Source organism: Lathyrus oleraceus, chromosome 4 (assembly GCF_024323335.1).
Source record: "Lathyrus oleraceus cultivar Zhongwan6 chromosome 4, CAAS_Psat_ZW6_1.0, whole genome shotgun sequence".
Taxonomy (NCBI): domain Eukaryota; kingdom Viridiplantae; phylum Streptophyta; class Magnoliopsida; order Fabales; family Fabaceae; genus Lathyrus; species Lathyrus oleraceus.
Genome location: NC_066582.1, coordinates 830,904 through 843,533, shown reverse-complemented (window position 1 = coordinate 843,533; position 12,630 = coordinate 830,904). Strand labels below are relative to the sequence as shown.

The 12,630-nt window shown below is 34.2% G+C and overlaps 2 protein-coding genes across 2 annotated transcripts; one reads left to right on the top strand and one right to left on the bottom strand.

Moving 5' to 3' along the window:
- Positions 1 to 333: 333 nt before the first annotated feature.
- LOC127135052 (uncharacterized) lies at positions 334 to 1,837 on the top strand. The gene is made up of 4 exons (XM_051061869.1): positions 334 to 665; positions 740 to 872; positions 1,194 to 1,427; positions 1,532 to 1,837. Exons 1-4 carry the CDS (start codon positions 334 to 336, stop codon positions 1,835 to 1,837), a joined length of 1,005 nt encoding a protein of 334 aa, XP_050917826.1.
- A 1,897-nt stretch (positions 1,838 to 3,734) lies between these two features.
- LOC127138247 (protein root UVB sensitive 6) lies at positions 3,735 to 11,060 on the bottom strand. The gene is made up of 12 exons (XM_051064653.1): positions 10,411 to 11,060; positions 10,202 to 10,315; positions 9,956 to 10,027; positions 9,749 to 9,859; positions 9,547 to 9,666; positions 7,141 to 7,242; positions 6,982 to 7,054; positions 6,676 to 6,756; positions 6,488 to 6,552; positions 6,278 to 6,379; positions 6,001 to 6,183; positions 3,735 to 4,299 (listed from the first exon to the last, which is right to left on the bottom strand). Exons 1-12 carry the CDS (start codon positions 10,816 to 10,818, stop codon positions 4,231 to 4,233), a joined length of 1,500 nt encoding a protein of 499 aa, XP_050920610.1. The 5' UTR covers positions 10,819 to 11,060; the 3' UTR covers positions 3,735 to 4,230.
- Between the last annotated feature and the right edge of the window lie 1,570 nt (positions 11,061 to 12,630).

Below are 12,630 nucleotides of genomic sequence, written 5' to 3'. Positions count from 1 at the left end.
ATGTATAACTTCACTTCAAAATTTTAAAAGAGACAACATTGGTTCAAGAAAATGTGAGTGTCCCTTTAAGGTGTGTGGTTATATGTTGGCAAACAAAAACTGGAGATTTAATGTCATATGTGGTTTGCATGATAAGTTAACCGATCATCCAATTGTGTGTCGGCTCATGCCGAAAGAGAAGGAATGCGTTGTTGACATGACATTGAATTTGATTCAATCAAAAAATATACTTGCAACACTGAAGCAGAAAAAACCCAAAAATTTATCAAATATCAAGCAGGTGTATAATATTTGGTACCAAACTAAGAAGGCGCTTAGGGGGATATTAGCGAAATGCAACAACTCTTGAAATTTTTGGATGACAACAGTTACGTGTCTAGGTACCGAACGTGCGAGAATGGAGTTATTGTTAGAGACATATTTTGGACTCATCCTGATTTCATAAAGTTGTTCAACATGTTTCCTACGTTGCTCATACTTGATTCAACGTACAAGACCAACAAGTATAGACTTCCATTGTTGGAGATGGTTGGTGTTACCTCAACTAAGAAGACATATTCTGTAGGGTTTACATTTTTAAAGAGCGAGAAGGAGGAGAATTTTACTTGGGCCTTAGAGGTGTGTCGTGCAATGTTGAAGGACCAAGTTGAGATGCTAAAATCATGGTTACCGACTGTGACACCACCTTGATGAATTCGATTGCAAAGGTATTTCCTACTTCTTACGAATTACTTTGTAGGTATCCCATAACAAATAATGTGAGAAGTCGGGTTAAACCCGCGGTTGGGAAGAAACATATAGAGTTTGAAGATAGAAAAATGGTGAAGGCGGGTGTGATTGTGGAAAAAATAATTGATGTGTGGAATCGTACAGTAAATTCTTCCACAAAAGAATTATATGTTGATTCCGTTATACATTTCAGAAAAGTGTGAGAAAAATATTCTGATTTGTTGAAATATGTTGAAAGCATAATTGTTAAAAGTGTGTGAAAAATTATCACCTTAAAAATACAACAACTAATCGAGTTGAATCTACCCATGCTACATTGAAGAATTGGTTGGACAATAGTAAGGGTGATTTGTGAAGTGATTGGGACTCCATGAACCAAATGACTCAGAACCATACAAACATCATTTAGTCGGAGCATTACAGTTTTGGAACGTGTATTTAAAGATAATAATCTTTATTCTCAGTTGGTCGGCAACATATCTCGAGCGGGTTTGAAATATATTTTTCACGAAGCTAAACGAGCTGATAATGTAGGCTCCGATAGCGCAAAGTGTGGATGCACAATTGTGAAAACATATGGCCTCTCATGTACTTCTGTTATCGCAAAAAAGATGAAATTTCGTAGCCCGATAAGATTGGATGAGATTTGCACTCATTGGAAGAGGCTTAGGTTTGATGATGATGGTGACATGAAGAAGGTAAATCGAATATCTCTATTTTGATCGAATGGGAAGTGATACAAGAGAGATTTTTGAAAGTCGGTGACAACATGAAACTTCACATCAAAGAATAATTGAAGAAGATTGCTTATCTGGAAACAACTGACTTGAAATCACTCTCTCAACCGGTAAAAATAAAAGGTGCTCCGAAGAAGCTCAAGCCTACACCGAGTGACAACTCAACAATGTGGTCTCCTTCGCATTTTGAACATGTTGACAGTTTTTCAGGAGCTCGCATTAGCAAACCACTTCCTACGCCACCTCCACCAAAGACTTCATTCATTGACGAGATGCCAATTTTTATGCACAAATACATCGAATGGATCGTCAATATTGAGGGGGATGATAATTGTGGATATCGAGTCGTTTCGGCTTTACTCGGTAAATGAGAAGATAATCATACATTTCCCTGAAATGGATCACCTTATTGCATGTGCCTATGATTGGGTGTGTGTTGATCTTACACGATGCGGTTTTCCGGAAACCTTTTTTCCATTGCATACCGCACCACCTCAAAATTCAAATTATCGTATTATGTGTATTTGATGGCTTTCAAAATCACGACATTTTTTTCAAGTTTATTTGAAACTGAGATGCCCTATACCGCTTACATCACCTGAGTGGACGACTCATTCAACAACAAAAATCGAGACTTGGTCGGACCATTTTATGGAAAGGATGCAAGAATTTTAGAAATTTAGCAACATTAAAAGAGAATCAAATGCACAAAATTCAATGCGGATACCGCCCATAGATTTAGTCAGAGATAAATGTTTCGATTCGTTTTAATTTTGTGTTTAACCGAACAAATAAGTGTATGTAATTGTCTCTCAATATTAATGAAGATTAATTTATTCAATTTGTCATATTGTGTCTTAATACATTTTTTATCTTTCCCGTAACAACATTTGTTCATTTATCAAAAAGAATGTTTTGTTTCAAATGTTCTGTTTTCAAACCTGTTCGGAAGAGGTTCCGGAGACGCATATCCGAAACAAGATAATAGGGTGCGGAACCGAAGATATATCTCTAGAATAAGCATGTCAGATTTTGAATGGTCCACAATTGTCTACAATTTCTATAAATTAAGGTGTCATTGTTTCTTATTTCACACAAACTAAAAATATCTCAAATATCACAAATAAACATCAACTGGTATTTCGCAAATGTTTTCTTCTCCAACGGAACTTTCGAACGAAACTTTAAGCTCATCGAGCACACATCTCTTGCAGATATTATTTACAAAATCCATTATCTCCTACCTTACAAAGCCAATCGAATAATTATGAAGCTCAAGTACCGTTCACTGTCGATTGACAACAGAGAAAAAAATTAAATTCAAACAACTTTGAATTCAAGACGGATGAAGATGTAAGGGCTATGTGGAATACATTTTTACGTTTCAAAACAAAAGTTATGCCCGATTCTTAGGTCGATCAAAGATATTCTTAAGATGTTGAAATGTCCACCTGAAATATTAAAGTATAATGTCATATTTTATATTAAAGTCATCTATGTAATGCTTATTTTATGTTATGAATATTATTTTATTTTATTGTCAAATTACATGTTTTTAGTGTCTATTTCTTATTCTGGTGTGCAAACATTCCAAAAATGTAGGCGTTACTCATAATATCTGGTGTGCAAACATTCCAAAAATGTAGGCGTTACTCATAATAACCTACGTTGAATATGTTTTGGATGCGTCTGAAGATGTATCTCCGAAAATCAGAAGACATTTTCGTATTTTTGTGTGGTGCATAAAAAAAATATATAAGATGCATTAAAAAAAAACCTATGTTAATTAGTGGGTCTTAACTCTTTCAAGGATATGTAACATCGAGTATAATTTGAAATTGATTCTACGGTAACATCACTCCCCTCAAAGTCGCTAGATACATACCATAATGATCACACGCACTCTCAAGGTTCTCTCTATCAGAAAATAGCAAACAACACATAGATTAGATGTAGTGCTTCATCAACCGGAGAAAATTCTCAGGTTTATCTCCAAGTTGGTGCACCCCAATAACTCGAGAAAAACACTTTAAAAGCAATTCAATGCACTTTGTGAAACAAATAGTTTACTGAATAGATAACAAAAATCTCCAGAAAAAGACAACGTAGCAACCTCAGGGAGATGTATGATGAATGCTTACGATTATCATATCGTTGTTGAAATTGAAAAGGTCTCAATGAGAAAGAAAAGTGTTATTTTTCAAGATAAAATAAGTTTAATTGACTAAAATACTTACATTAAAAGAGTAATTAAAATGCACAAAAATATAAGTATTGCCTAGTAAAAACTTATTACAAAAATCATGATTACATTGAACTTTTATTGTTTATATATTAATAACAAGGTTACGAACTCTCCTTTAAAATCTTGCAAAATTGAAACTAAAAAACTTACCAATGAATTACCAGTGGTCACCATACCAAAGAGCCAAGAAAACAAAGAGAACTTACGAACATCAGAGCAACACAACTTTTGGTGGTGGTGATGTGGGGGCATAAAGCACGTAGGGGGTATGTATGTGGTAATATGCAGTCATGCTAACAACTCAATCATATAACTAATCTTCTTTAAAATTATGTATGCATGCATCAATCCAGAAAAGTTCATGCATTTTGTGGGGATCAAAGATAGCATGACTCAACTTGAGGATTGCAACTCCTCTTTACATAGTTGAAATTGCCCGACTCATTTCTCATCAAGAGTAAGCCCAAGAACTTATACGCTTGAAATATAACAGTAGCCAGCTGAGCATATATGCTAATATCATCTGTTATCAGCTTGACATAGCCTAGCTCGCCCAGGATTTAGAAGTGATTCTGACATTGTCCAGCCCTGCAAGTAAATAGATTTATAATTTATATGTACTATTCATTTGGAATGATCAATTAGATATATACAGTAACAAAAAATTTGTTTATATCCCAGCAGCAACCCCTCAAATGTTAATTATTTACAATAAACAATATGATTGGTAACTTAAAACAGAACGAAATAACTAAGTTGAAATCTCACTTCTTGAAAATGGGAAAGAGTTTGAAGATCAATCTCTTAAAAACTATCTTCACTGCAACTACAACAACAAACTCCAAAATGAAGATGGGCATAAACCAATCCTTGATAGAGGATTTTTCAAATCCAGTGCCGTGTCTACCCAAGGTATACTCTTACCAAGTAGGGCGTCATGCAACAAGCCCGCAAAGGATAGGAATCTGGTATTTGATTAAGAAGAATAGGAAAGACATTCTCTGATTGCAGCATTGCAAACCTTTCTAGTGTGTTTTGTTCACTCGCAGTCACATTCTTTCAGAAAACTTCTCGTCAAATCACCCATCCTAGAACTGCTCCAAGCCAAGCTCCTTTGGAGCTCCAAAGATGTGGGCTCACGAAAAGATGTTTCTAGTGTGTTTTGCTCACTCGCAGTCATATTCTTTTGGAAAACTTCTCGTCAAATCACCCATCCTAGAACTGTTCCAAGCCAAGCTCCTTTGGAGCTCCAAAGATGTGGGCTCAAGAAAAGATGTTTCTTTTTATAGGTAGTATTAAGCAGTTCTTTTAACATATGTTTGCAAGTTGGTTTTTGGAGGATTTTGGAAGGGAAGATTTGAAAGGTTGTGTCTATACTCTGATATATATTTAAAAATATTAAAAAATTATATGTGCACATAATATCATGTTTTTTTAATTTTTTTAAATATCAAATACTTATTAAAATATTGATGTAGCTTTTCAAAGTCCTCTCTTCCAAAACCTTCCAAAAATCAGCTCGCAGACAAATGCTTAAACTTTCCTAAACTATACTCTCATTTCTACACAAGCTCGTGAATTCTTTGGTTCTAATGTGAATTTGGTTCGACGAAGTTTTCCTTCGTCTAGAAGCCTGACAGATTCCTTTCCTTGTCTGAGCTTCATCTTTTGCATTGGTTTATCATTTATCCCTTCAGCCCCAGATGTCATACACTTATATTCTACTACTACACTCTCCTAAGTATTCAATTTAGAGAAGTTGAAATTGTTAGGGTGGTTCAAAGGGTTGAAACTGGCTCATCAAACTCCCAACAGTGGGATTGTGGTGGAAGGACCCTAGTTTTTAAATATTCTACAAGGAGAGTTTTTAGAAGAATTGCCATGGAACTCACCCATTTCAAACGGTTCAAGTAAAATGGGACAGAACTCAGCAATTGCCTGTATAACCTTTTACTGGTTGAGTAGTGAAGACAGACTATGCTTGATCCTGATCCCATATCTGATATTCAAGCTAAGCATCAGTTGCATCTAGGTTAGAGAAGTAGAAGCAGTCCAAGTCTATTGCCATTCTTGTTTTTAAAATCTGCTGCCAAGGTCATCCAAGGTAATTCTCCTAAAACATCCCTAGATAATTTCACTCTCTTCTATTCTATTATCTATAACTCATTATCTTTTCCTAAATCTCTTACTTTACCCTATTTCCATAGTGGTCCTACAGGTTACATCCACTAATTTCACTCTCGACATATAATATGATGTAGAGTAAACAAGTTTGTCTTGCTCCATTACCTGTTCGTGGACTTTATTTTTGAAAAGCCAGTAAGCACTTGTGACAACTTTGCAGGAATCAGCAACACAAGCCTCGAGATCAGCAACTGAGAGCATCACATTTAAATTAAGATCCTCACTTTGTTTCCAAGATGAGACCTTACTTTTATTCAACGATTTTATGAAACTCGAGAGTACGTGAGCCTGAAAAATAAGATTACTAATATTTTATATACTTCTCAAAATAAGAACTCCCCAAATGTGCTATAAAATTGCAAGACAAATATATATATCTCACATGAAATGCTGCTTTTAGAATGTCGTCTGACTTTGCCTGATCCTTGAGCACAGCATGAACCTTAGATTTTGAAGGATTATAAGTCACAATGTACCTCTCCTTCTGCAATCAATTAAAAAAACCGTAAGAATGTATCATACAGAAATGCCGATCGAAGTAATAAATCTCCGGGATAGTTAAAAATTATTTCACTCTCAGTAAAGGACATACATCAAACAGGGGCTCTATGGCAACATAAGCACTGGGGTCTTGGAATGCGTCCTTGATTCTTGATCCTACACAGTCAATTATAAATAAAATTTTAGTTTTAGTTATTCAGAATAAAAAAATCGGTTTAATTATTCAGACAAAATGGCTGTGGATTTGACGAGTAAAATTATTTCAGTCCGTTGATATACCAAGGACAACAGGTTTATCTTTCCATGGAAAACTGAATATGTCCTCGTTCAAGTTGCCCTCCCGCAAAGTTGGAACTTGTCCTGAAATAGATTAGTTCAGTTAAAATAGGAATGAGGCATTTAGTGGAATAGTATATCTGAGGGCTCTAGTGCTTTTAGTTATTAAAACGACTATGCAAATGTGAACAGACTGCTCAACAAGAACAGAACAGATTAACTATTTCATGTCAACAAAAAAAACAATATGCTTCTCTCTCTTAATTGTGTTAGGAGGATGTTAGTTCAACTACAGCAGTGTTATGATACCTGTCTTGAGGAAGGACTCTACCGCCACACTGAATCTTGCGGAGTTAAGTGTGTGCAAAACCACAGATTTTACCTATTAATACAATAAGCATTAGTGACAAAAGCACTGAATCGGATGTACAGTTACTAAGCATCATCATTAGAAATACAAAATTAAACCTCTTGATAAGAGCTAAGGATATATCCACATGAAAGAAGGGAAAAGGTGGCAATAAGAGATGGATTCCTTTTGGCAATCATTATGCTAAACCCAGTACCTAACTGCAAATTGCAAAAGAGATTCAGTATTTGATTTCATCAAAAGAGGCACAAAAAAAACAAAGTTACCGTCGTATACAAGATTCCAAAAGTATTTAAAAATAAAATTACGAGCTTATATATAAAATTGATTAAATGGCATACTGCCATAATATAATATTGACTGGAAGCTGTTTATACTGCTCAACTCGCTACCATACATCACAACAATTTTATAGGTTTAAATGGATGCTACTTTTAGATGACTATACAATATTATGGCATACTATGCCATAATATAATATTGACTGGAAATTGTTTATAATACTCAATTCGCTACCATACAATACATCACAGTAATGCTTTAGTAATTTTCTGGTCTTCTATCATAAGTTGAAGTTGGGCTTGAGTAAGTGAGTCTAATTTCAATTTCCAGTTTTTAGCAATGGGTTCAGTAGAATATAATAAGTATCAATCCTTCCAAGATTGGGATTGTATTCTCAATCAAGTTATAATGAGGTGACAAGTAAAAATTAACTAGTTGCAATAATTTCTTGAAAGGATACAGTTTCATGATTATACAGTGAAATTGCTTTGGGGCTGTGTAATGCAGCCAAAACAAGCATTTATTTCCCAGGAAATCGAGGTACGACATTATCATTATAAATACTAGCGTCCAGACGGGCACTCCCGTGCTCGTCTGTCCGCTTTTTTAATGAACACATGTGAAATTATATACGATATTTTTTTATTTAATGTTAATTTTGAATGGAAGTTATGTGAAAGATAATAATTGTGGTTTCAATAAAAGTTATTATTTAAGTTACCTAAGGGAAAAATTGGTAGAAAAATTGGCTACACCAAAACCAAATTTTGCCTTTATACATTCAGAACCAGTAATGCTTTAGTAATTTTCTGGTCTTCTATCATAAGTTGAAGTTGGGCTTGAGTAAGTGAGTCTAATTTCAATTTCCAGTTTTTACCAATGGGTTCAGTAGAATATAATAACTATCAATCCTTCCAAGATTGGGATTCTATTCTCAATCAAGTTATAATGAGGTGACAAGTAAAAATTAACTAGTTGCAATAATTTCTTGAAAGGATACAGTTTCATGATTATACAGTGAAATTGCTTAGAGGTACGACATTATCATCATAAATACTAGCGTCCAAATGGGCACTCTCGTGCTCGTCTGTCCGCTTTTTTAATGAACACACGTGAAAATATATACGATATTTTTTTATTTAATGTTAATTTTGAATGGAAGTTATGTAGGAAGTTATGTGAAAGATAATAATTGTGGTTTCAATAAAAGTTATTATATAAGTTACCTAAGGGTAAAATTGGTAGAAAAATTGGCTACACCAAAACCAAGTTTTGCCTTTATATATTGTTATATATAAACTAAAAATATGCAAATGCAACCGGACTTCTTGCTAACAAGTTTTTCTTATTTTAAAATAAAAAACATAGATTTGCAATCCATCATTCTTCTATCCTTAATCCACCTAAGAAAACATAATTTTGGCATATGAAACCCTGTTTCCCCTGCCGTCAAACATCATTTGAAGATTTTGGACCATTATTTTTGTATATTTTCCTTTAATAACATTGAATAATCAAAACAAAGTAATTACTCCAAAAATCTTGGTGTTCAAAGCATACAGTACCATTACAGACAAACAAATCAGCGCAAACATAAACATGTAGTTGATCAATTAGGTGAAGAGTAAAGGATTTGCCTGATTAACCAGGTTTTTTAGAAGTGAACTCAACTTCTATGGTTTTGGGTGTATATATTAGGTCTTAAAAACACACATTCTTAAAACTGGTGACATGCATCAGGGCTTTATACAACCTAACATAGTAATAGAGTTCTCCATTTCACAAGAGAAATGGAGAGGATCTCTACCTGTTTTCCTGTTAGATCATTGCCAGGAATAGGACCTGTTTGTTTAAGCTCTTAAAATAGTGACTTTTAAGGATGTGTAACAAAAGGTATTTGTTTTAAGAATTTTATTTATATAGAGCATAAGTTTTGAATAGCAATTATAAAAAACACTTCAATTTAAAAGGTAGTTATATCAGCTTTGTGCCCATTCGGGAATATCCGATAAAAAAAATAATAACTTCGGCTTTGTCCAAAAGCTACTCATAGTAGCTTTTCCCCGAATCAAAATTTTAAAGAAGGGTTTTTTTAATTCTATTTTTTTTAAAAGCTTAACATGCAAAGAAATATCAACTGATTTTTTTCAAAATCAAATAAGATGCCACCAAATTTTACCAACACTACATTCAATAATAATTGCTGAAGTTCATAAACATACCAGGTCTGCAATATTGCCAACACATTCTCCTTTCGCAGTGACATCCCCTATGTTTTCTCCTTTAGCAAAGGCTTTATAAATTGGTGTCCTAGTTGATGTTGATGTTACAGCAGCAACATTCTAAGACGATAAATAAACTAGTCAGCCTGGAGAACTGACATGAAAACGAATTGCTCATGACAACCAACTAAAATTATCAAACCTTGAGAACATTAGCGGCACAAGCCAAAGGAAGAAATAGATGCGGTGCTGCAGCAGTTGCTAGTTCCACCCCAGCACCCAACTCCATTAGAAGATCACCGGCAAACCGCAGCTGCAACATAACAAATTACATAGATCAGATTCTGGGATAGCTCTGAATTGAATTATCAAATTGAATTAACAAATTACATAGTATATTAATCACTACCTGTTTGAGATCATAATCAAACTTTTTTCCTTGCCGGGCAAAAAGCATCTTTCCCACACGACCAGCTCCATCCTACATATAGTATTCACGTTCACATTCACTTCCATATAAATGGTACAAAAAGACAATAGAACATTCCTATGCAATCAGATGCAACCAAATAAGATCAGAGGAGAGAATAAGCAGTAGATCTTCATAACGAGTATTTTAGTCATTAACCGTAGATATAATATTCACAAGATTAACCTTGAGAATCCAGTTGATTGCAACAGCCCCGGGAGTGGCTCTGTTTCTAGAGACACCAACTGAACTCAAAAGGGTTTGAGTAGTGAAAACACCCATAGCTCCACCAAAAAAGTGCTGAAATAAAAATCAATTATTATGATTAAAAATGAGTAGAGTATAAAGTAAATAATTAGCAATCTGTAGCGAAAATTGAAAAGATGAATTATAACCTTGAGAGCCCTCCAAGTCATGTAAGGAACATACGAAGGCGTAACACTATCCGGAAAACCCTCAGGAACGACATAGGATCTAACAAACGCCATCAATTCATCAAGAGGAGGCTTAGGGGTTTGTAAACTGAGAGAACGAAACGAATTAGTCTTGAATTGGCCGGAGGCATCGGTATCGGCGACGTACTTCCATCTGCGGCCATCGATTTCCTCGCAGCAGATGAATCTGACGGTGGATGTTGAAGTGGATTCAAGCGGCGGCGATATCGTGGTGGTGTCGAGGAGAGGCGTGGATGCTAATTCGGCACTGATACGCAGCGTTTCGCGAATGAGAATATCCTGAGAAGAAGGAGAAGCTATGTTGGGAGTCTGCTTCTTCATATTCAAAGAATTGGGAGTGATAGCCATGAGATGAGATGAGATGAGATATTAATTTGAAATAGAGAGCATAGGTTTCATCGAAAGAGAAGAAAAGTTGAAAAGGGATTAAATTATAAATATAAAAAGATGGCGAAGAGAATGAAGAAGAAGAAGAAGAAACTTGTGAGTTCGCTTTCAGTCACAGAGTCACACACGAGTATTCTCTCTCTCTCTCATCCAGTGAGTCCACTACGGACGGTGTGAACACATTCCACCATCTCTAACTCCTTTTCATTACTTATTACTCTAACCCCACCCCTCACTCTTTTTCTTTTACAAACTCTACCCCCTTACTTTTTGCTAACAAATCCGTGTCTTGTTAGGTAAATTAAACGTGTAATTTGGCGGAATATTGGTCCATATATTTTAAATTAAATGTGTAATTTGGCGGAAAATTCGTCTTTGACCGTGTAAAAATATTTTACAATATAATTTTCTTTTTATGAGATTAATTATTATACTGTGTCAGTGTAAAAAGTTTTACACTATCGGTTCATCACCATCACCCGTTTGTATTACTTTATAGATTTTTAAAATAAAAGTTAAACTTTTTTTAATATCTAACATCTATAATTAACTGATGGCCTTTTACACTGACAATGTATTTCAATTAATCTCTTTTTTTATTATTTTTTACCCTTCATTTTATCTAAATTTAATTTAAACTAATAATAATGTTCAAATTATCTTAATCATATTATTTTTTAAATGTATGTATTCAAAATATTTATATCATCGTTTTGCAATTATCAATTAGAAACGAGCTTCATTAAAATAGTTTTTTTTTAATTGAGTATCTATTTCTTTTATTTCCTTCGTGTTGTTTTTTAGTTATCGTTTTTAAATTTATTTTTCAATAATATTTTATTTCATGTATATATTAGTAAATCTATGTTTTAAGAATTATTTTATATGACTTTGCTCTTTTATTTCATGTCTATGCAAGTTGTGTCTATGAAAGTCCTAACTATGCAAGTTGTGTTTATGAAAGTTCTAATTTTAAGTTCAACGAATTGAGTTATTGTTCACCCATATGATAAAGAAATTCAAAAAGTTAAGATTTGTTAATGATAAGGTTTAGTAATTTGAAATTTTTACAAAAATAATCTATTTTTTTAAGAAAATTTCCAAAATATCCTTGATTTCAAAAAAAATCTCAAACTACCCCATTTTTAGGAGGAGTCGTCAATTGAATTGGAGACTCCTCTTAAAAATTGAATGGAGGCGCCAATTGGATTGGTTATGGCAGGTGCCCTAGCCAATCCAATTGGCGCCCCTGTGTAGGACTTAAGATGAGACGCCAATTCAATTGGAGCCTCAGTGTAAAATGCATTTTTTGTGTTATAAATAGATGCGTTGTGTGAGTAATTGTTCAACATCTCAAATAATCATTTGGCAATCATGTTTGGTGTTCGTCGCCGATACGGAAAGGTGATTTATGCGAGAGAGACAAATCTCAGATGATGATGTTGCTCTGGAACATCACTACGTTCGATCAACTGAAGATGGAGTTGGTTTGTTGGTTAGATGGGGAAATACCAGAAGGGGAAAATTATAAGTATTAAGAGACTTGATAGTATCTTTGGTTGGGTGCGAATGAAGACTGATAAGGATGCTAGGGAAATGATGTTCGGTCAAGACAACATCAATTTGATTGTTGTAATCAGTTAGAAATATTTCTGTTTTCAGATAGCTTATTTTATACTGATGTTTGTTGTGAACCTCGTTGTAACAAAAACTTAACGATATATAATGATTGAAGGTTACAGAAATACAATGTTACAAAAAGCTTAAGACCTG